This window comes from Mirounga leonina, unplaced genomic scaffold (assembly GCF_011800145.1).
Source record: "Mirounga leonina isolate KUSES-001 unplaced genomic scaffold, KU_Mleo_1.0 Mir_151, whole genome shotgun sequence".
Classification (NCBI taxonomy): domain Eukaryota; kingdom Metazoa; phylum Chordata; class Mammalia; order Carnivora; family Phocidae; genus Mirounga; species Mirounga leonina.
Window position 1 is genome coordinate 90,409,402 of NW_023270377.1, and position 21,926 is coordinate 90,431,327.

General features: G+C 40.0%; 1 protein-coding gene across 1 annotated transcript in view; it reads right to left on the minus strand.

The window, feature by feature from the left end:
* The window catches only part of LOC118011685 (thrombospondin type-1 domain-containing protein 7B-like), a 156,908-nt gene that overhangs the window by 117,884 nt on the left and 17,098 nt on the right, over positions 1 to 21,926 (minus strand). The window contains exon 2 of the mRNA XM_035006542.1: positions 5,197 to 5,352. Within this exon, the coding sequence (XP_034862433.1) occupies positions 5,197 to 5,352 (156 nt within the window). The remainder of the gene's footprint in view (positions 1 to 5,196; positions 5,353 to 21,926) is intronic.

Genomic DNA, 21,926 nt, shown 5'->3' on the forward strand with positions numbered 1-21,926 from the left:
TATAAGATCTAAAACAGGCAGTATTTTCCTGCTTTGGCATGTTATCTAAATTGATTTGTTTCAGAGCATAAAAGACTGTCTTTGTAAAGAGAGTCATGGCTTCTCAGTTTCAAGATGTCTTTTCCTATGGGGATTTTAGAACTTTAAATGTGTGACTTGGGGGTAAGACCATACTGGGGGTGTTAAGGAACCCGTGAAGTCCTACCACATAAGCAGTTACCTATTGTGACACTGTATCGGGAAGCCCCCACCAAATTTTTCTTTAAAACAACTTCTGTAGGCAAGGATATCTTTCTAGAATATGTCTGAAAGGGACAAGGATGTCATATAAATGTATGTCTCTGTATCAAAAAGAATTTTTAAAAATGTATCATACTTTGTATAGAGTTCACCCATCAGCAATTTTTTCAGGTTATTTCTCTTTCATATATCTCTAATTATAACTCCCTGGGAGTGTATCAAAGATAAAGCAATGAATGATAAAACCTGATCCAATTTAAATTCCTCTGAAATACGTCCTAGCTTCACTTGACAAGTACCAACCTGCTGAGTACTGTTCCCCTTGTCTGCCTATTAGAGACCTGGTGGAAAGTGAGAAGGCTGGGGACAACAGCTGATTTTCTAACGTACTCCAAACGGCTGACAGCCACAAAGCCTACAGGGTTCCTGACTGAAGGGTGCCTGCCTTAAAATAATAGCCATAGTAAGATCATCTCTAGGGTAACTAATTTCTTCTGTTAGGTAATACAACATTAATGGCTTTTCCATCCTTTTCTACTATTTTTTTAATGTGAACAAAAGGAACATGCCAAAGCAATAACACAGTGACTGGGAAAAAGACTAGTGAATAGAAAAAAGTAATTATCTCCAACTTTACACATTCATTTTCTTGCTATTGTTTGCCAGTATTTCCCTCAAATCCTCTATCATATAAAATAGAGTATAAAATAACTAAGGATATATATATATGTATATATATATATATATATATATATATATCTCCTAGATTTTTGCTACTAGGTTCACTGCATTTCTTTAGGGTAGGGAATTCAAATGTGAAGCTAAACAGTCCAGTTTACATCCCAGAGTTTTGTGATGTTTAATGCATTAGCTTGTGTATTCTGGCCTCTGTGGAATTCTGAATTACATTTCGTTTGTGTCGGTCAGCGGCTCTGGCAGACCCCATGGTAGGACTGTGGGACAGTCTGAGATTGAGAAGATCCCAGACCTCATGCCCGCAAGTCAGTAGAAATAAAAAAGATTATTTACCATCATCGTAACATGCTTGGACTCCTTGTAGGCACAGAATCATTTCCCTAGAGGGAAAACTCCAATCCTTATTTTTTCCAGGAGGGATTAGAGGCAGGTAGTCCTGGCAGATTTTAGCAAGACCTTAAAAATCAAAATCGTCTCTGCTCTGGGAAGCATTTATAAAATGCCAAACTCCCAGACCTGAATAACAATCATTGCTGTGTATAGGCTCTTCTGTCTGGGATTACTTAGTGCCTAGGGCAGGTCATTTAGCCTAAGTATGGGCCCTATAGAACAGAGACTGTTTCTCATCAATCCCAACATGACCCTACACATTTCAGGCGGTTGTGGTAACACTAAGACCTTCAGGTGAGAAGCTTTATTGTCTCCGCTCTTTCCTTCAGCTCCAAAGGCTGAGCCTTTCTTGGAAAAACTTACTGTTTGAGGCAAAAAAACACACATTCCAGTTACCTGCTGCTCGCAAGCTAATCTTAGAACACCCTTCTTTTCTCACACAACTGCAGTCTACTTTCCCTCTCCCTCCAAAGGTGACACACTGGAACTAAGACAAATCCCATGCCCCATGCCTTATCTCTTACATCAGTGCAATGATTGGCTCTCAAGACTAATGCGTCCCACTGGCCAATGGGGTGAATGTGGGCAGAGCACTTCCCTGCTAAGCTTGGTACTGGACTTGCGCCTTGATCCAAATTTCCTTAGGCTACAGAGGGAATCACTAAAGAAGCCCAGTGTTTGAAGGAATACTAGACTAGGGAGACAGGAAACCAGGTTCTTAGTACTGGCTTGGCCATTATTAAATCCCTGTGGGATTTAGGACAAATGGGCTCACTTCTCTATACTTTAGTTTTGAAGTATTATGAAGTATCATATCCTTGCTGAGCCTAAATGCTGATGCAAAGTTTGGCAGTATGTTAGTATCTTAGGGCTGCCAAAAGAAAATACAGCACTGGGTGATGTAAAACAACAGAATTTTTTTGTCTCACAGTTCTGGAGTCTAGAAGCCCAAAATCAAAGTGTCAGTAGAGCCATGCTCCCTCTGAATGTTCCACAGAAAGACTGCTCCCATGCCTCTCCCTAGCTTCTGGTGGTTGTCGACAATCCTTGGCATTCCTTGGTTTATACACGCATTACTCTAACATCTGCCTTTGCATAGCATTCTCCTCTGTGTATCTCTGTGTCCAAATTTCCCTCTTTCTATAAAGACATCAATCACTAGAATAGAGCCTATCCTAATCCATTATGGCCTCATCTTAACTTGAGTCCATCTGCAATAACCCTATTTCCAAATAAGGTCATATTCACATATACAAGGTGTTAGGAATGAAGATTTTTTTTTTAAGGACACAATTCAACCCACAACAGGTGATGTCTAATGAATGATGGACTAGGGTGAATTTGCAAGAGTTGACCCATACAATAGATGAACAGGGGCGAAGAAAAGGTTTGGCATTGAAGCATCTTGGGCCCAGTGGGCAAGCAGAGGGGTCTGAATGTTGTGAGTTTCCCAGCTGAGTTCCATGGACCAGTTCAGAGTTATGTGGAAAAGGAAGATTGAAAGAAAAGTTGAAAGAGCACTTCTCACAAAAGTTTGTGTGAAAATTTGCTCAAGTAACAATTACAACACAGAATGAGGAAGAAAGCATTCTCTGAATTGCTGTAGAAATTCTATGGCCCAGAACAAAGGGGAGAAAGCATTTAATAAATATCTATTAAGTTTAACCTCAGCATTACTTCTACCATCTTGTAGTATTAGCATCTCATATTTCCTTAAGGGAGCCATCCCTTCCTGACTCTCAGTGGTGAGACTTGGCCAGCCTTGTCCCTCTAGTAGTGGACACATGCCTAGGAGTTGGCCAATCAGAGTGACTGGGTCAGGGTTATCAAATGAAAGCAGCCAATGAGATTCAATTCCAGGACTCTTCCTGGAAGTATTAAGGAAGACATTTCTTTCTACTTCCTAGGATCTAAAATCAAAATTACCTCTTTTTTCTTTTTGTGGTGAGAATTTTAAAGATTTACTCTCTTAGCAACTTACAAGTATATAATACAGTATTGTTGATTATACTTTTCATGCTACACATTGGATCCTCAGAACTTAAACTAACCTTATTAACTAGACATTTGTATCCTTTGATAAACATCTCCCCATTTTCCCCACCACCCAGCCACTGGTAACCATCATTCTACTCTGTGTTACTATAATTTCAGGTTTTTTAGAATCTACATATAAGTGAGATCATACAATATTTGCCTTTCTCTGACTTATTTCACTTTGTATAATGTCCTCAAGTTTCATCCATGTTGTCACAATGGCAGGGTTTCCATCTTTTTTATGGCTAAATAATATCACTATAAATATGTGAGCATATGTGTGGGTGCAAGCACATGCACATGTGTGTATATATCATATTCCCTTTATTCATTTATGCATCAATAGTCACTTAGGTCATTTCCATATCTTTACTATGTGGACAACACTGCAATAAACATGGGGATTCAAACAGTAGATCTTGAATTGGGTTTCTGTCACTTACAACAAAAATTATAAAATAATATGAGGCCCACTTGGCTTGGTTGGGTTCTACAGCTTTGAAAGCAAAAGGCAGCACTCAGTATAGCAAAGTTGCGTGAGTATCTACAGCCATGGCCACAGTAGCTGGCAGAGCCTGAGTCCAATCTTCCATGATTTTCTAGACAACAATCTAAATGGATTGGCACAGGTTGAACAGAGGAGGGCTGGTTCCAATAACATGTAAGTCACCCTGGGGAGTCTCATATGCAGCTACAGGAGACTTACAAGGTCCAGTTTAATGGGAAATTATTTTTAATAAAAATAATACAAAATAATTCCTAAACTGAAGAGGTTTAGGGGACATTCTGGCTACAAGTCTAAATAAAAAGCAGCACGGGCCTCTTCACTGCACCCCTCCAGGTTCTACTGAGATCCAGTTTTCAATTATTTGATAAAAGAGTTAAAATTAGCTTCTTCCTCCTCAACCTAGACTCCACACACATCCTCTTCTGTCTTAGAATGAAAAGTCAGAATAAAGAGAAAAGCCCAGGGCATGGGTGTGTGAACTTGGACGTGCCTATGTGTGCATGTGAGCAATCTGGGAATTGCTAAACTGTGGGCTTTCAAATGGACACAGAATCAAGTTGAGAGCACCAGCTTTGTAGCATCAAGCACTTGGCCAGGTGTTCTTTCTTCGCATGTGATATCTAGGGTTAGTGCTTGGCAAACACAACCTAATTTCTGGAATGTCCTTGAAGCTCATTTCTCTTAGAAAAAGGAATATTTCTTTTTAGCATTGCTACTTAAGGGAACATAGTATCAATACAAACTGAAAGGTCAATGAAAGAGAGGTCAAGGTGTCACCAAAAACGAACTTTTGAATACAGAGATGTGTGTGTAACAGCAAATGAAAGGAAATAAGACTACAGAGGCCTACAAAATTAAACAAGCATATAAAGTTTGAAGACTCCACTTTTAGCCCAAAGATATCAAAAAGTAAACAACACACATAAATGCCCTCGTGAAAATGTGAAATAGAACATCAAATTCAGCATGAGGAAATCTGAAAATAGATAGATAGGCAAAATAGTTGTTTCCTGATGTGATTACAGAAATCACGTCTAATTTCCTCAGTATAACCATTACACATATAAAACATTGTTATACCATATTTGAGTAATAGTCACATCACCAGCTATGAACCTAACTGGAAGGTCAATCAAGGTCAGATTCTTGCTTCATGGACATGTCCCCAGCAGCCTCCCAAATAACTGAATGCTCTCAGGCTTGAGCTGGTTATCTACATTTTATAAATAAATATTGTCTTAAGCAGGCTTAATTGGCTACTTAGCTACCAGAATAATTGTGTGTACACTGGAAGTAAATGAAGCAGACACAAACAAGACACTCACCTTTTCTCCCCTGAGGATCACGGCAGTTTTCATGGATGCACAGGCCCCAGGCTGACCAGGAAGATACTATACAGTCTGTAGAGCAAGGGATATTGCAGAGCTGAGAGGCTGAAGGGGCAGGTCCCAAACATAATGTCTTTTTCACAGGTCTAGAGACTAAAGGATAAAAATAAATAAATAAAATAATGGTCTATGTCACATTCAATGGATACCCCTAGAATTATTAATGCCTTTATTTATGTGCCTACCTTACCCACATCACCTTTCTGGTTAAAGAATATATACAGGGGAGGAGCAAGATGGTGGAGGAGTAGGAGACCTAAATTTGGTCTGGTCCCAGAAATTGAGCTAGATAGGGATCAAACCATTCTGAACACCTACAAACTCAACAGGAGACCGAAGAAAAGAATAGCAGCAACTCTCTGAACAGAAAAGTGACCACTTTCTAAGGTAAGCCCTGTGGAGAAGTGAATCCGAGGTGATATTCAGGAGGATAGACAGTAGGGGAGGGGGCCCCATCGGCCGTTTCTGGCAAGTGATAGAGACATGGAGCACAAAATCGGAACTTTTAGAAGTCTGCTCCGCTGAGGGACGTTGCTCCAGTGGCTAAGCGAGCGGTGGAACCCTCGCTGGGACAGTGTGGTCTCAGGACCCTCGGGGTCACAGAAAGACCAGGGGTGCCTGAGTGCGGCAGAGCTCCCAGGTATCAGAGCGGGGAAGCCGGCTGCAGAGATGGAGCCAAGGAGTGGGCTCTCAGCTCGGGGGCTGCCATAAACTGAGATCTGCAGCACAGTCGGGCCACTGCTCCTCCAGCAGGGACCCAACAAGCGGCAGATCCGGGGAGACACTCCTTCCTCCCCCGGGAGGAGCGGCACAGGAGCGCACCGTTGGGTTTGGAGACTCCACCTGGGGTCAGGTGCCAGAGATAGAAATGCTCGGTCACAGGCCAGGTGAGCACGGAGTGCAGCCAGAGACTGGGGAGACGGGAGTGATTAACTGCATTTCTCTGGGGGCGCACTGAGGAGTGGGGCCCAGAGTTCTCGGCTCCTCCAGGGTGGAGATTGGGAGGCTGACATTTTCACTCTCGTCCTCCAAAGCTGGACAGAAAGCTTGCAGGGAACGTAAGCTCCCGAGAGCAAACCCGAGCAGATTACTTAGCCCGGACGGGCAAGGGTGGGGCAATTCCGCCTCCGGCAAAGACATTTGGGAACCACGGCAACAACCCCTCCCCCAGAAGATCAGCAAGAACTGCCAGCCAAGACCAAGTTTACCCATCAATGACAAAGGCAGAACGCCAGCACTAAGGGAATACTGCACAGAGAATTCAGGCTTTCTTTCCCATGATTCTTTAGTCTTTCAAAGTTAATTTTTTTTCTTTTTTTTTTTTTTTGAATTTTTCTTTTTCCCTTTTTCAACCTACATCTTATCAATCCCTTTTTTAAAAAATCTTTTTTATTTTTCATTATTAGAGTCATATTCTATCCCTTCATACTAGTTAACCTTATTTTCGGTATATATCTAAGTTGTTCTCTCTTTAAAATTTTGGGATACAATTTCTTCTAACACACCAAAATACATCCTAAATCTCTAGAATATGGCTTTGTACCAGTCTCTTACCTTATCACATTCTCTCCCCTTTTTTTTTTTAATTGCTCTTCTTGCTTTTTTCAACCAACTTATCTTATAATTCCTTTTATAAAATCTTTTATAATTTTCATCTTTACAGTCATATTCCATCCCTTCATCATATTTATCCTTATTTTTGTACATATATAAGCTTTTCTTTCTTTAAAATTTTGGGAAGAAATTCCTTTAACAGACCAAAATATGCCCAAAATCTAATGCGTGGAACTGATCTATTCACCAGCCTGATCATATCTGACCATATTCTTTTTTTTTTTTTTATCTTTTCCTTTTCCTTTTTTTTTTCTTTTTTCTTTCTCTCTCTTTCTTTTCCCCCAGTTTCAGGTCTTTTCTGATTTGTTTAGTGTATATTTTTCTGGGGTCGTTGTTACCCTGTTAGCATTTTGCTCTGTCATTCATCTATTCTCTTCTGGACAAAATGACAAGATGTAAAAAATCACCTCAACAAAAAGAACAAGAGGCAGTACTGACTGCCAGGGACCTACTCAATACAGACATTAGTAAGATGTTGGAACTAGAGTTAAGAATGACAATTATAAAGATACTAGTTGGACTTCAAAAAAGCATGGAAGATATCAGAGAAACCCTTTCTGGAGAAATAAAAGAACTAAAGTCTAACCAAGTCAAAATCAAAATGGCTATTAATGAGGTGCAATCAAAAATGGAGGCTAGGATAAATGGGTCAGAAGAGAGAATTAGCGATATAGAACACCAAATGATGGAAAATAAAGAAGCTGAGAAAAAGAGAGAGAAACAACTACTGGATCACGGGGGCAGAATTTGAGAGATAAGTGATACCATAAGACGAAACAATATTAGAATAATTGGGATCCCAGAAGTAGAAGAAAGAGAGAGAGGGGCAGAAGGTATATTGGAACAAATTATAGCAGAGAACTTCCCGAATTTGGGGAAGGAAACAGGCATCAAAATCCAGGAGGCACAGAGAACCCCCCTCAAAATCAATAAAAATAGGTCAACACCCCAACATCTAATAGTAAAACTTATGAGACTCAGAGACAAAGAGAAAATCCTGAAAGCAGCTCAGAAGAAGAGATCTGTAACCTACAATGGTAGAAACATTAGATTGGCAACACACCTAACCACAGAGACCTGGCAGCCCAGAAAGGACTGGCAGGATATATTCAGAGAACTAAATGAGAAAAATATGCAGCCAAGAATATTATATCCAGCTAGGCTGTCATTGAAAATAGAAGGAGAGATAAAAAGCTTCCAGGACAAACAAAAACTAAAGGAATTTGAAAACACCAAACCAGCCCTACAAGAAATATTGAAAAGGGTCCTCTAAGCAAAGAGAGAGCCTAAAAGTAACATAGATCAGAAAGGAACACAGACAATATACAGTAACAGTCACCTTACAGGCAATACAATGGCACTAAATTCATATCTTTCAATAGTAACCCTGAATGTAAATGAGCTAAATGCCCCAATCAAAAGACACAGGCTATCAGACCGGATTAAAAAACAAGACCCATCGATATGCTGTCTGCAAGAGACTCATTTTAGAACCAAAGACACCCCCAGATTGAAAGTGAGGGGGTGGAAAACCATTTACCATGCTAATGGACACCAAAAGAAAGCTGGGGTGGCAATCCTTATATCAGACAAATTAGATTTTAAACCAAAGACTGTAATAAGAGATGAGGAAGGACACTATATCATACTTAAAGGATCTATCCAACAAGAAAATCTAACAATTGTAAATATCTATGCCCCTAACATGGGAGCAGCCAATTATATAAGGCAATTAATAACAAAAGCAAAGAAACACATTGACAACAATACAATCCTAGTGGGGGACTTTAACACCCCCCTCACTGAAATGGACAGATCATCTAAGCAAAAGATCAACAAGGAAATAAAGACTTTAAATGACACACTGGACCAAATGGACTTCACAGATATATTCTGAACATTCCATCCCAAAGCAACAGAATACACATTCTTCTCTAGTGCCCATGGAACATTCTCCAGAATAGATCACACATCCTAGGTCACAAATCAGGTCTCAACCAGTACCAAAAGATTGGGATCATTCCCTGCATATTTTCAGACCACAATGCTTTGAAACTGGAACTCAATCACAAGAGGAAAGTCGGAAAGAACTCAAATACATGGAGGCTAAAGAGCATCCTACTAAAGAATAAATGGGTCAAACACGAAATTAAAGAAGAATTAAAAAAATTCATGGAAACCAATGAAAATGAAAACACAACTATTCAAAATCTTTGGGATGCAGCAAAGGCAGTCCTAAGAGGACAGTATATAGCAATACAAGCCTTTCTCAAGAAACAAGCAAGGTCTCAAATACACAACCTAACCCTACATCTAAAGAAGCTGCAGAAAGTGGCATACCTGGGTGGCTCAGTCAGTTAAGCGTCTGCCTTCAGCTCAGGTCATGATCCCAGGGTCCTGGGATCAAGTCCCGCATTGGGCTCCCTGCTCCGCGGGGAACCTGCTTCTCCCTCTGCCTCTGTCTCTTTCTCTGTCTCTCATGAATAAATAAATAAAATCTTTAAAAAAAAAAAAAGAAGCTGGAGAAAGAAGAGCAAATAAAGTGTAAACCCAGCAGAAGAAGAGAAATAATAAATAACAGAGCAGAAATCAATGAAATACACATAAAAGAACAGTAGAGCAGATCACGAAACTAGGAGCTGATTCTTGGAAAGAATTAATAAGAATGATAAACCCCTGGCCAGGCTTATCAAAAAGAGAAGAGAAAGGGCCCAAATAAATAAAATCATGAATGAAAGAGAAGAGGTAACAACCAACACCAAAGAAATACAAACAACTCTAAGAACATACTATGAGCAACTCTATGCCAGCAAATTAGATAATCTGGAAGAAATGGATGCATTCCTAGAGATGTATCAACTACCAAAACTGAACCAGGAAGAAATAGAAAACCTGAACAGACCTATAACCACTAGGAAACTGAAGCAGTAATCAAGACTCTCCCAACAAACAAGAGCCCAGGGCCAGACAGCTTCCCAGGGGAATTCTACCAAACATTTAAAGAAGAATTAATACCTATTCTTCTGAAACTGTTCCAAAAAATAGAAATGGAAGGAAAACTTCCAAACTCGTTTTATGAGGCCACCATTACCTTGATCCCCAAATCAAAGATCCCATCAAAAAGGAGAATTACAGACCAATATCCCTGATGAACATGGACGCAAAAATTCTAACCAAAATACTAGCCAATAGGATCCAACAGTACATTAAAAGGATTATTCACCACGACCAAGTGGGATTTATCCCTGGGCTGCAAGGTTGGTTCAACATCCGCAAATCAATCAATGTGATACAATACATTAACAAAAGAAAGAACAAGAATCATATGATCCTCTCAATAGATGCAGAAAAAGCTTTTGACAAAGTACAGCATCCTTTCTTGATCAAAACTCTTCAGAGTATAGGGATAGAGGGTACATACCTCAATATCATAAAAGCCATCTATGAAAAACCCATAGCCAATATCATTCTCAATGTTGAAAAACTGAGAGCTTTTCCCTAAGCTCAGGAACATGGCAGGTATGTCCACTATCACCACTATTTTTCAACATAGGTCTAGAAGTTGTAGCCACAGCAATCAGACAACAAAAAGAAAAGGTATCTGAATGAGCAAAGAAGTCAAACTCTCACTCTTTGCAGATGATATGATACTTTATGTGGAAAACCCAAAGACCACCCCAAAACTCCTAGAACTCATACAGGAATTCAGTAAAGTGGCAGCATATAAAATCAATGCACAGAAATCAGTGGCATTCCTCTACACCAACAAGACAGAAGAAACAGAAATTAAGGAGTCGATCCCATTTACAATTGCACCCAAAACCATAAGATACCTAGGAATAAATCTAACCAAAGGGGCAAAGAATCTATACTCAGAAAACTATAAAATACTCATGAAAGAAATTGAGGAAGACACAAAGAAATGGAAAAATGTTCCATGCTCATGGATTGGAAGGACAAATATCGTGAAGATGTCAATGCTACCTAGAGCAATCTACACATTCAGTGCAATCCCTATCAAAATACCATCCACTTTTTTCAAAGAAATGGAACAAATAATCCTAAAATTTGTATGGAACCAGAAAAGACCCCAAATAGCCAGAGGAATGTTGAAAAAGAAAAGCATAGCTGGTGGCATCACAATCCCGGACTTCAAGCTCTATTACAAAGCTGTCATCATCAAGACAGTATGATACTGGCACAAAAACAGACACATAGATCAATGGAACAGAATAGAGAGCCCAGAAATGGACCCTCAACTCTATGGTCAACTCATCTTCGACAAAGCAGGAAAGAATGTCCAATGGAAAAAAGACAGTCTCTTCAACAAATCGTGTTGGGAAAATTGGACAGCCACAAGCAGAAGAATGAAACTGGACAATTTCCTTACACCACACACAAAAATAGACTCCAAATGGTTGAAAGACCTAAATGTGAGATAGGAATCCATCAAAATCCTAAAGGAGAACACAAGCAGCAACCTCTTCAACCTCAGCCAAAGCAACTTCTTCCTAGAAACATCGCCAAAGGCAAGGGAAGCAAGGGCAAAAATGAACTATTGGGACTTCATCAAGATAAAAAGCTTTTGCACAGCAAAAGAAACAGTCAACAAAACCAAAAGACAACCGTCAGAATGGGAGAAGATATTTGCAAATGACATATCAGATAAAGGGCTAGTATCCAAAATCTATAAAGAACTTATCAAACTCAACACCCAAACAAAGAATCCAATCAAGAAATGGGCAGAAGACATGAACAGACATTTTTCCAAAGAAGACATCCAAATGGTCAACAGACGCATGAAAAAGTGCTCAATATCACTTGGCATTAGGGAAATCCAAATCAAAACCTCAAAGAGATACCACCTCACACCAGTCAGAATGGCTAAAATTAACAAGTGAGGAAACGACAGATGTTTGTGGGGATGCAGAGAAAGGGGAACCCTCGTACACTGTTGGTGGGAAAGCAAGCTGGTGCAGCCACTCTGGAAAACAGTATGGAGGTTCCTCAAAAAGTTGAAAATAGAGCTACCATATGATCCAGCAATTGCACTACTGGGTATTTACCCCAAAGATACAAAAGGAATGAAATCTTGCCATTTGCAATGACATGGATGGAACTGGAGGGTATTATGCTGAGCGAAATAAGTCAATCAGAGAAAGGCATGTATCATATGATCTCACTGATACGAGGAATTCTTAATCTCAGGAAACTAACTGAGGGTTGCTGGAGTGGTGGGGAGTGGGAGGGTTCGGGTGGCCAGGTGATAGACATTGCGGAGGGTATGTGCTATGGTGAGCCCTGTGAATTGTGTAAGACTGATGAGTCACAGACCTATACCTCTGAAACAAATAATACATTATATGTTAAAAAAAAAGAAGAAGAGGGGCGCCTGGGTGGCTCAGTCGTTGGGTGTCTGCCTTCGGCTCAGGTCATGATCCCTAGGGTCCTGGGATCGAGCCCCACATCGGGCTCCCTGCTCTGTGGGAAGCCTGCTTCTCCTTCTCCCACTCCCCTGCTTGTGTTCCCTCTCTCGCTCTGTCAAATAAATAAATAAAATCTTTAAAAAAAAAAAAAAAAGAAGAAGAAGATAGTAGGAAGGGAAAAATGAAGGGGGGGAAATTGGAGGGGGAGACAAACCATGAGAGACTATGGACTCTGAGAAACAAACTGAAGGTTCTAGAGGGGAGGGGGTGGGGGGATGGGTTAGCCTGGTGATGGGTATTAAAGAGGGCATGTACTGGGCGCCTGGGTGGCTCAGTTGGTTAAGCGACTGCCTTCGGCTCAGGTCATGATCCTGGAGTCCCAGGATCGAGTCCCGCATCGGGCTCCCTGCTCGGCAGGGAGTCTGCTTCTCCCTCTGACCCTCCCCCCTCTCATGTGCTCTCTCTCATTCTAATAAATGAAATCTTAAAAAAAGAAACTATTAAAGAGGGCATGTACTGAATGGCACTGGGTGTTATACGCAAACAATGAATCATGGAACACTACATCAAAAACTAATGATGTAATGTATGGTGATTAACATAACATAATAAAAAAATGAATAAATATTTTGAGTAAGAAAAAAGTTAAAAATAAAAAATATGTAAAAAAATAAAAAGTATATACAAAAAAAAACCATAAACACTCTCTAATACTTGCTTATCTCTACACTATTAACATTTGGGGTGAGAAAAGGTAAAAAAAAAAAAAAAGACAGCAACAAAGGGCATGCACTTGAGTTTCCTGCTTCACAGAGTAGTCCCTGGGAATTCAAAAGAGGACTGGAAAAAATATAGATACAAATTATCTAGAGTTATGATTTAAAAAAAAATAAATGGCTTTGTGAAGTTTCAAGATGAGTCAATCTTGACTATATAAATGACTAGGTTGCTGCGAAAAAATCAAAATCGAACCCCTGAGGTGGGGTGTTTAGCATAACCAATCTACTGCTGTTACTCCCCTGAGGGGTGGAGCTCTCAAAGACACAGAAGAAAAAATGTTCTTAGAAAAGAAGAAAAATCAGGATCTGTGACTGCAGAATTAGCCCTTTGAAGTCAGTTTCATTAGTGAGGCTTTCCAGAAGCACAAGGAATGTCCGAGAAGCCATGGGGTGACACCAAATTAGGAGCCTTCCAGCCCTTCCTGGTGCACCTGCACCCAGATTGCACCCAGAACTGGGTCACTTCAGGATGCAGTGACCATCTGGCCATGAGTGGCACTCACCAAGTGCCTTCTCCATGCAGATCTACTCCGGGCACCATGAAAATACACAGATGAAGGAGATGAGATCCTGATTCTCATGGAGATTATAACAGGATAGGAGTTAAGACAGAAATGACACAATAAAAGAAGAGCCAAGGGGCTCCTGGGTGGCTCAGTCATTAAGCGGTTGCCTTTGGCTCAGGTCATGATCTCAGGGTCCTGGAATCGAGCCCCGCATTGGGCTCCCCGCTCAGCGGGAAGCCTGCTTCTCCCTCTCCCACTCCCCCTGCTTATGTTCCTTCTCTCACTGTCTCTCTCTCTCTCAAATAAATAAATAAATAAATAAATAAATAAATAAATCTTTAAAAAAATAAAAAATAAAAAAAAGAAGAGCCAAACGCAAAAGTATGTTTGCACCGAGTGAGCCCACACTACAGTGGTTTTGGAGCAGTTCAGAGCTTGTGAACAAATGGTTTAAGTTCAGATGGTTTTATCTTATGAACTGGCTTGTACTATTGTCTAAATATTTCCCATATGTCATGTCCACCCCGCTAAGCAGATTAGAAGTGCTTCAAAGACAAAGACGAGTGTGACAGGGCTGGTAGTAAATCACACCATCTACTTTGCTTCTTCACTCTTTACATGGATGTCAGTTAAATCTGGTAAAGATGGCAATAAATTGCAGCTCTGACCAGCAGGGAAACAAAAGCAAAAAAAAAAAAAAAAATACTGTTTTCAAGAAGTTGTAACCCACGGGGGAAGAAGTGTTCCTAATGAACAGTAGGGCAGCTTGAGGTGCTTATGAGGGCGAACGGGAAAAACAAAAGGTCATGAAGAATAATGTTTTGTTTGCAACTAATTCTTGTATATTTTGCCAAAAGGATTTGACCTGACTTAAAGTAAAAGACAGGGGTAAAGCAAGATGGTCAGTGTAAATGTCAAAGTTCACAAGCCATGTGGAGGAGGCAGGGACATGAAGAGAGAATAGATACTGAGGGTGACTGAGGGGTTACCTGGGGAGGCTGAGGAGAGGTGGTGATCAGAGATTGTGTTGGCCAGAACGACAGTGAGATGTGGGTTTGGAGTGACTGGGACTGGGAGGTACATATGACACTGGTGGATTGTGGCTAAAGAAGACCCTGTGATATACTTCAATAAGATGAAAACAAAGAAAGAAGAAGAAGAAGGCCACCCACCCTCACCACCACCACGACCACCACCTGTGATTTGGGGAAGGGCCCTGTGATTCCTTCCCCAGGAGTGAGCAAGAGAAGACACACAAGACTACTATTCACTGAATACATTATGCATTCATTCCAAAACCATTAGTACCCACTTTAAATCAGACCTTCTTGGATGGTGTCTGCTTTCAAGGAGCTCTCAATCAAGAAGGGTAAGTCAAGTAGCACATTAACAAAATTGATGGAAAGTGATGCTTCAGAGCATCGCTGGAATGGAAAGCTGTACAGCCAGAGGTCTTAAGACAGAAGTGCCTTTGGGTCGGGGCTCATGCTTGTTAGCATGTGTTCTCATGAACTCTAATGTTAGTTTCCCCCCAAAAAACTAAGTAGTGATGGAAAAGGAAGTAGGACTTGTAAACTAATCAATCTACTTATTTAATAAACATTTTTAGTGCATGCCGGGCACTGGTTATAAATGAATTCTTTTAACAACTTTGAGATATATGTTCTTACTATCTCAAATTAAAAATGGGGGTCCTGCAATGTTTACTCACTTGCTCACATTCTTAATTAGTCAGGAGCAGAGTTGAGATTGGGATCCAGCCAGCCTGGCTCCAGAGTCTGTGCTCTTAACCACTGTATAATATGTGGTCTTATTATAGGTCATTCAACCTATACTGATAAGTACCTACCATCAGTCAACACTGTGCTAGGTGCTGAACCAGAGCAGAGAATAAAAAAGACAAGGTCCCAGTCCACATGGAACCCATATTTCCGTGTGACTCGATACTAACCATACATGAATTCATGAGCCCCAACAACAAGACAGGAAAGCTGTTACTGCTGCTTCTGTTTCCTTTGTCATGGCTGTCTTACTGCAACACCAGACAGATTTCAGGTGTCTGATGATCAATGCTGAGAAGATACCCCAAACCCCTCAGGTCCAAGACCCAGCAGACACTTGCTGCTACAACTTTTGTACTTAACATGGAACCCTGCCATTGAAACTAATCAATCTACCAGTGCAGCACCTGGGCCCACAAGAGGCCTTCACTAATCTCATTAGAAGCTCCTGAATGTCTGCCTTCAGATACGCAGTGCAGTTGGAAAGAGACTGGGAACATCTCTTGTGTCAAGGACAATGTTTTTACAGACCACTATTTTTATCTGGCTTATTTTCAGAGAGCTACTGGGAATGTCTGGCATTAGGGGGTTAAGTCCCTCACGGTCCGCATTGATAAGTACTTAACCATCAATCAGTTCACTGTTGGATATTAGGGATAACTGTACTCCTAAGATACGGAAGTCAGGAGAGACATGGTGTGCTAGAGAGGAGCTGTGGGGGGGTGTTCCCTGGAGACTATTAAGTGACATAATTAGGAGGCCCAGGGGTGGGAGTGAGGCCATTTGTCAGAGCACTCACGCCTCTTTAGCACCTACTGCTTTGACAGACAGTAGATCTTAATCCATATAGATAAATTCTTCCAGTCCCAGGCGACATGTCTAAGATGCTTCATTTAGGCACTGAATCAATGTACTTGGGCCAACCTATCTCTATCTCAGACCCTCTGGGCTACATTTGTTCTAGAAATAAATCATAAATAAGTCACAAAGCACTTACCAGCTTCAGACTACTTAGGTAGTTTTCTCCCCAAGAACAGCAAACACAGAATATCTCTATGCTTATTGGCTATTTAGAGCTAGAAGGGCTAATTTAGCTTAATTCGTCAATTTTACTGAAACCCTGAGCTTCAAAGACATTAGATAGTCTAATGTCTCCAAATTCACTCAGCAAGTCCAGGGCAAAGCAAGACCTAAGCCTTGTGCCAGGGGGTTGACTCAACTCTACCTGTCCCTGTTGGTTTTCCTTCCATGGAATGAAGCCATCAGACAGGACATACAAGGTTGTATGTACCGAGGCTATTTTGTTGATGAATCACAGTGACCACAGTGGAGGCAGTCAGTGACACAACAGACCCAAGACGTCCATGAAGGCTGCAAACTCACAATAACCTTTTATATAAAACCCAAATCCTTCCCCTACTTCATTGCTACTTTTAAACTCCTCCAAATACTCATCCAGACCTCCCCCACCAAGGAGGAGGTAGTGAGACTGAACTTTGCTCCACTCAAATGACTATTTACTTCTTTTATTTGTGGCAATTCACATTGTAATATAATTATCTTGGCAGGTGGATAGGATGTGCGGACGACATGGACCACCTGGATTTGGACGGTTTGTGTAGTTTACTTGGCCAAACTCCAGCCATGATGTTTATAGAAAGAATTGCTGTTTTTCTACTCATCTGAAACCTTTTCTCTGGATATACTGACTGAAATAACTTTATTTCTATTTACCAACTCTGTCATCTCTGATGCAATTAATCCTTGCTCTAATCAGTGCAGGTTTGTGTTTGTCTCTTTTATACCAGATGTTTTGTTTTGTTTTTTAAAGATTTATTTATTTATTTATTTGACAGAGAGAGAGCAGGGGGAAGGGCAGAGGGAGAGGGAGAGCAGCAGACTCCCCACAGAGCAAGGAGCCCCATGTGGAGCTCAATCTCATGATCCCAAGATCATGACCTGAGCTGAAACCAAGAGTCAGATGCCTAACCAACCAGGCCACCTAGGCACCCCCCAGATGCCTTTTAGACCATGTCACCTTGATGCCTTCTGTCATTCATGTGCTGATCAACTGCCTGACAGCTACCCAAGGTCTTTTTTTTTTTTTAATTTTATTATGTTATGTTAGTCATCATACAATACATCATTAGTTTTTGATGTGGTGATCCACGATCCATTGTTTTCGTATAACACCCAGTGCTCCATGCAGTACGTGCCCTCCTTAATACCCATCACCGGGCTAACCAATCCCCCCCCCCCCCCCCCCCCAAAACCCTGTTTGTTTCTCTGAGTCCATAGTCCCTCATGGTTCATCTCTCCCTCTGATTTTCCCCCTTCATTTTTCCCTTCCTTCTCCTAATGTCCTCCATGCTATTCCTTATGTTCCACAAATAAGTGAAACCATACGATAATTGACTTTCTCTGCTTGACTTATTTCACTTAGGATAATCTCCTCCAGTCGAATCCATGTTGATGTAAAAGTTGGGTATTCATCCTTTCTGATGGCTGAGTAATATTCCATTGTATATATGGACCACATCTTCTTTATCCATTCATCTGTTGAAGGGCATCTCGGCTCTTTCCACAGTTTGGCTACTGTGGACATTGCTGCTATGAACATTGGGGTGCATATGGCCCTTCTTTTCACTACATCTGTGTCTTTGGGGTAAATACCCAGGAGTGCAATTGCTGGGTCATAGGGTAGCTCTATTTTTAAATTTGCAGGCAGCAAAGTCAGTCCCTAAAGAGACTTCTCATGGCCACAAAGTGTTAAAGAGCCAAAATAACTTTCAACTCAGAAACTGAGATTGCTACATAGTGGTAGCTTTCCAAGTACTAGGGAATATATTATAATATTATAAGTGATTGTACATATGCAATAGTCATTAATACTTTGAATATTCTGGTCCTAACCTGGCATTTTTCATTTGCAATAAGAAATTATTACATTGACCTGCCTTATAAGAAATGTGAAAGTCTGCTACTAATGATTGCAAAGTTGTCTTAAATAATGAACTGCTCCATGAACAGAATGCTAATTAACAAAAGGGAAAATATGCTGGGTAGGTGATATGTTTAATGTTAAAAAAACAAACACACACAAAACTGTTCTTATTTTAGAAATGTACAATATTCATGATTTTCCTTAATGACAAAGTGATTTCAGATGAGCATACAAATTCAATCAAAATGACTGGTAATTAAGAAGAAAAATGCCTGTTGTGACATTAGTATGTGACTGCCATTGTAAAGAAAAATGAGGACCTTCACATTTTATTTTTTGAGACTAAATCAAGCTCTAATTTGAATTAACACAGAAATAAGTTGGCAAAGGTTCAATATAAGTATATCATCCCCCACCCCTACTGATAACCATTTTGTAAGACCTTAATTTCAATGCCCTTTAATACCTCAAGAAGAAATTAAACTGAAATTGCATCATAATAATATTTAATTAATAATAATTAATAACCTGTTACTCTTTCTGTAATGAAAAAAGTGAGTTATATTTGCTTAAAGTAAAAAGAGCTATCACAGGAGCCAATGATGTTTTCTTGTCTTTTAACATATCTATTACTGGATGAAAAATCAAGTCAGTCTTTGAAAATTCAGAAAGTGTTTGAGGTAATTCTGCCATGGCATAATGGAGCTCACCTTCCCTCTGTACAGAAAGAAGTGTCTTGAAGATGGTCAAGGAATTAGTCACAAGATATTCATTTTTTTCCTACTATTTTCAAGGAGGTGGAGATGAAAAAAAAAAATACAGGTGATGCTACTTCCTGGGGACTCAAAATCTGGACTATTTTGCTGCTTTTTATCTTCGTGATACCAAAATCCTCCTGCAAATAATACATTCCATCTTCAGTTGATTTTACGTAAGATATTTGATTTCTAGAATGACATCAACCTTCACAAAGAAGCTAGACAAAAAAAGTTATATTTATTTCAACTTTCCAAATCAAATGCAGGTACTGTAAATCCCAAAGGGAATTCTCATTCAAAGCTTAGAACCCCCTCATTCCATGGGCTCTCCAAGAACAACCATAATAGAAATAGCAATTGCTAAGATTTAATTCAAAACTAATGAAAGAGCCTACTTATGTAAAAATGCTGCTTTCTAAATGATTTTTGAGAAACAATATTGCCTCTGACATATTCATTTAGGGCGTATACTGACTTGGCAGAAATTCAATCCACCTTACTGCTAAAATAAATAGGCCTCTTCTACAGACTGAAGGAGTCAAATGGTTGAAGGGGAAAGATAAATAATATCACAATTCTAACCAGAAAGCTATTTTCCTTCAAGAAGCTTCATGTATTATTTCAATTGCCTTTTGCCACTGGGATTTGCAAAATAATGGATCATTCTTTTAACTTAGGGGATAGAATAAAAGCAATCTGTCTTCTAGCACTTATAGGCAGCTTAAAGAATTAAATCACATCTCATCCTATTATACCTAATAAAGCTTAATTTTAGCCATATTGTGACTCTCTTGGCAAAGTTCCATGCAATACAACTTGGCAGGAAGATGCATGTGTATGTACCACAAATTTAATACCTAAAAATAATTCCTGCAATTAGAAATAATTATGGGAAATGTGACCACATATCAAAGAGTTTTCCAAATTTCATTCATTTCATAAAGCCAATCAGAAAATGCCTAAGTGATTTTCTTAATGCCACAGAGTAACAACACTCTAGGTAAAGATGGAAAACAATATTCTGAATACAAATGAAGGCAAAATAAATGAGGTACCTGTACAATTCTGGAAAGAAATCAGAATCAATATCCAACAATTACACAATATAGCAGCCTTTGGGCCAATATTCATATATTTCTATTATCATATAGTCTCACCTCTGTTCCCTTTTTTAAGAATTTCTTTCTGATTGTTTCTCAGCCTTTTAGCTCAGAGCTAAAAGTAGGGTACAGAGAGGGTAGAAGGAACAAAAGCTGACCTAAATGGCATCTTTCAGAGTGTACAGTTAAAAATACCATTATTGATGAGAAAGAATAGAAAGGAGATCAATGCAAGATGGGGAAGTGTTCAGGCAAGGAGAAAAAGTGAAAAGGCAGAGAGGCAGGTAAGAGGAAGAGTTACCTCCCAAGCTGTCAGGGGCATAACTAAGCAACATCAAGGAAGTACAGCTTTTGCAAGGGTTTTAGCGCGCCGTACTCTTTCTACTCACAGCACTTTGCAACCTACAGTTCATTTCCCCATAGAAACAATGACAAGAGCTGAATGAGAACAAGTTTTCCAAGGAATGACCACAAATGCCTCTTTTACTGATTAATGTTAGTAATAATCACTAATATATACTAGCAACCCACTTGGTTCTAGGCACTGTGCTAAGGACTTACATGCAATTTCTCATTCATCACAATCACTTGGAAGTAAGTATCATTATCATGTCCACTCAGTAGATGAAATAACTGAGGATAAATTATTTGTCCTAAATGACAAAGCTAATATGTGACAAACACAGGTCCAGGGTTCTTCAAAGCCCCTAATCTAATACTAGGCTCTACTATGATTTTATATTTGCAGTAAAAATTATGATAGAAAAAAACCCTGCTGGGAACACCTGGGTGGCTCAGTTGGTTAAGCATCTGCCTTAGGCTCAGGTCATGATCTGTGAGTCGTGGGATCGAGCCCCATGTCAGGCTCCCTGCTCAGTGGGGAGTCTGCTCCTCCCTCTCCCTCTGCCCCTCCACCCACTCATGATCTCTCTTGCTCTCTCTCTCAAATGAATAAAATCTTAAAAAAAGAAAAAACCCTGCTGTAATCATAATAATTGATCAGGAAAATAAATAGGTGACCCTGCTGCCTACTTCCAAAAATGTTTGAAGTAAGATAAAAATAGAAAAAAAGTAGTTTAAAAAATACCAATGGTAAAGGCCAAACCCCAAGAAAGATAACTGTTGTTAAAGGAAAATGAGGAGGTAGGAATGGTATTTTTGATGTGATTCTGAAAGGTAAAGGTTTGAGGGAGGGGGCAGATGAAATTAGATTATAATGACCACTTTCATCCTAAAACTTAGCTTAAGGCCATTCCTAAGGAATTACAGTGAGTTCACAATCAGCAAACCCCTGCCCCCTTAAGATTTCTTAAGGAGCAAAAGATGACCAAAGAAACCCTTAAGGCAGCTTTGAAAACAGGGAAAGGTGACAAGTCCAAGTGCGTGCCTAGCTCACCTTCCACTGGGTACCCCTAGTATCCCTAACACAATCCTCTCTCTTATCAACCATATCCAATCCAGCAAAGGAGCAAGGGCAGAGGTGACAGCAAGACATCTCTAAGTCCCCTGAGCAAAACTGAAAGGAAGAGGATGTTTTAAAAAAGAGAAGAAAAATAAAAACATGGTTGAGATAAGGATGTCTCAGAGGAGGGGGAAAGGAGCAGGAAGATCTGGTAAGAAGAGTATGAGGGAGACATATTTCTCACCTTTGTTATATTCTATCCTGCCTAAGGAGCCTTTGTAAACATCTTTTTCCTCATGGCCCCTCCCTCCCCCAAGGTATTTTCATACCACAAATATACTGTATATATGTGTATGC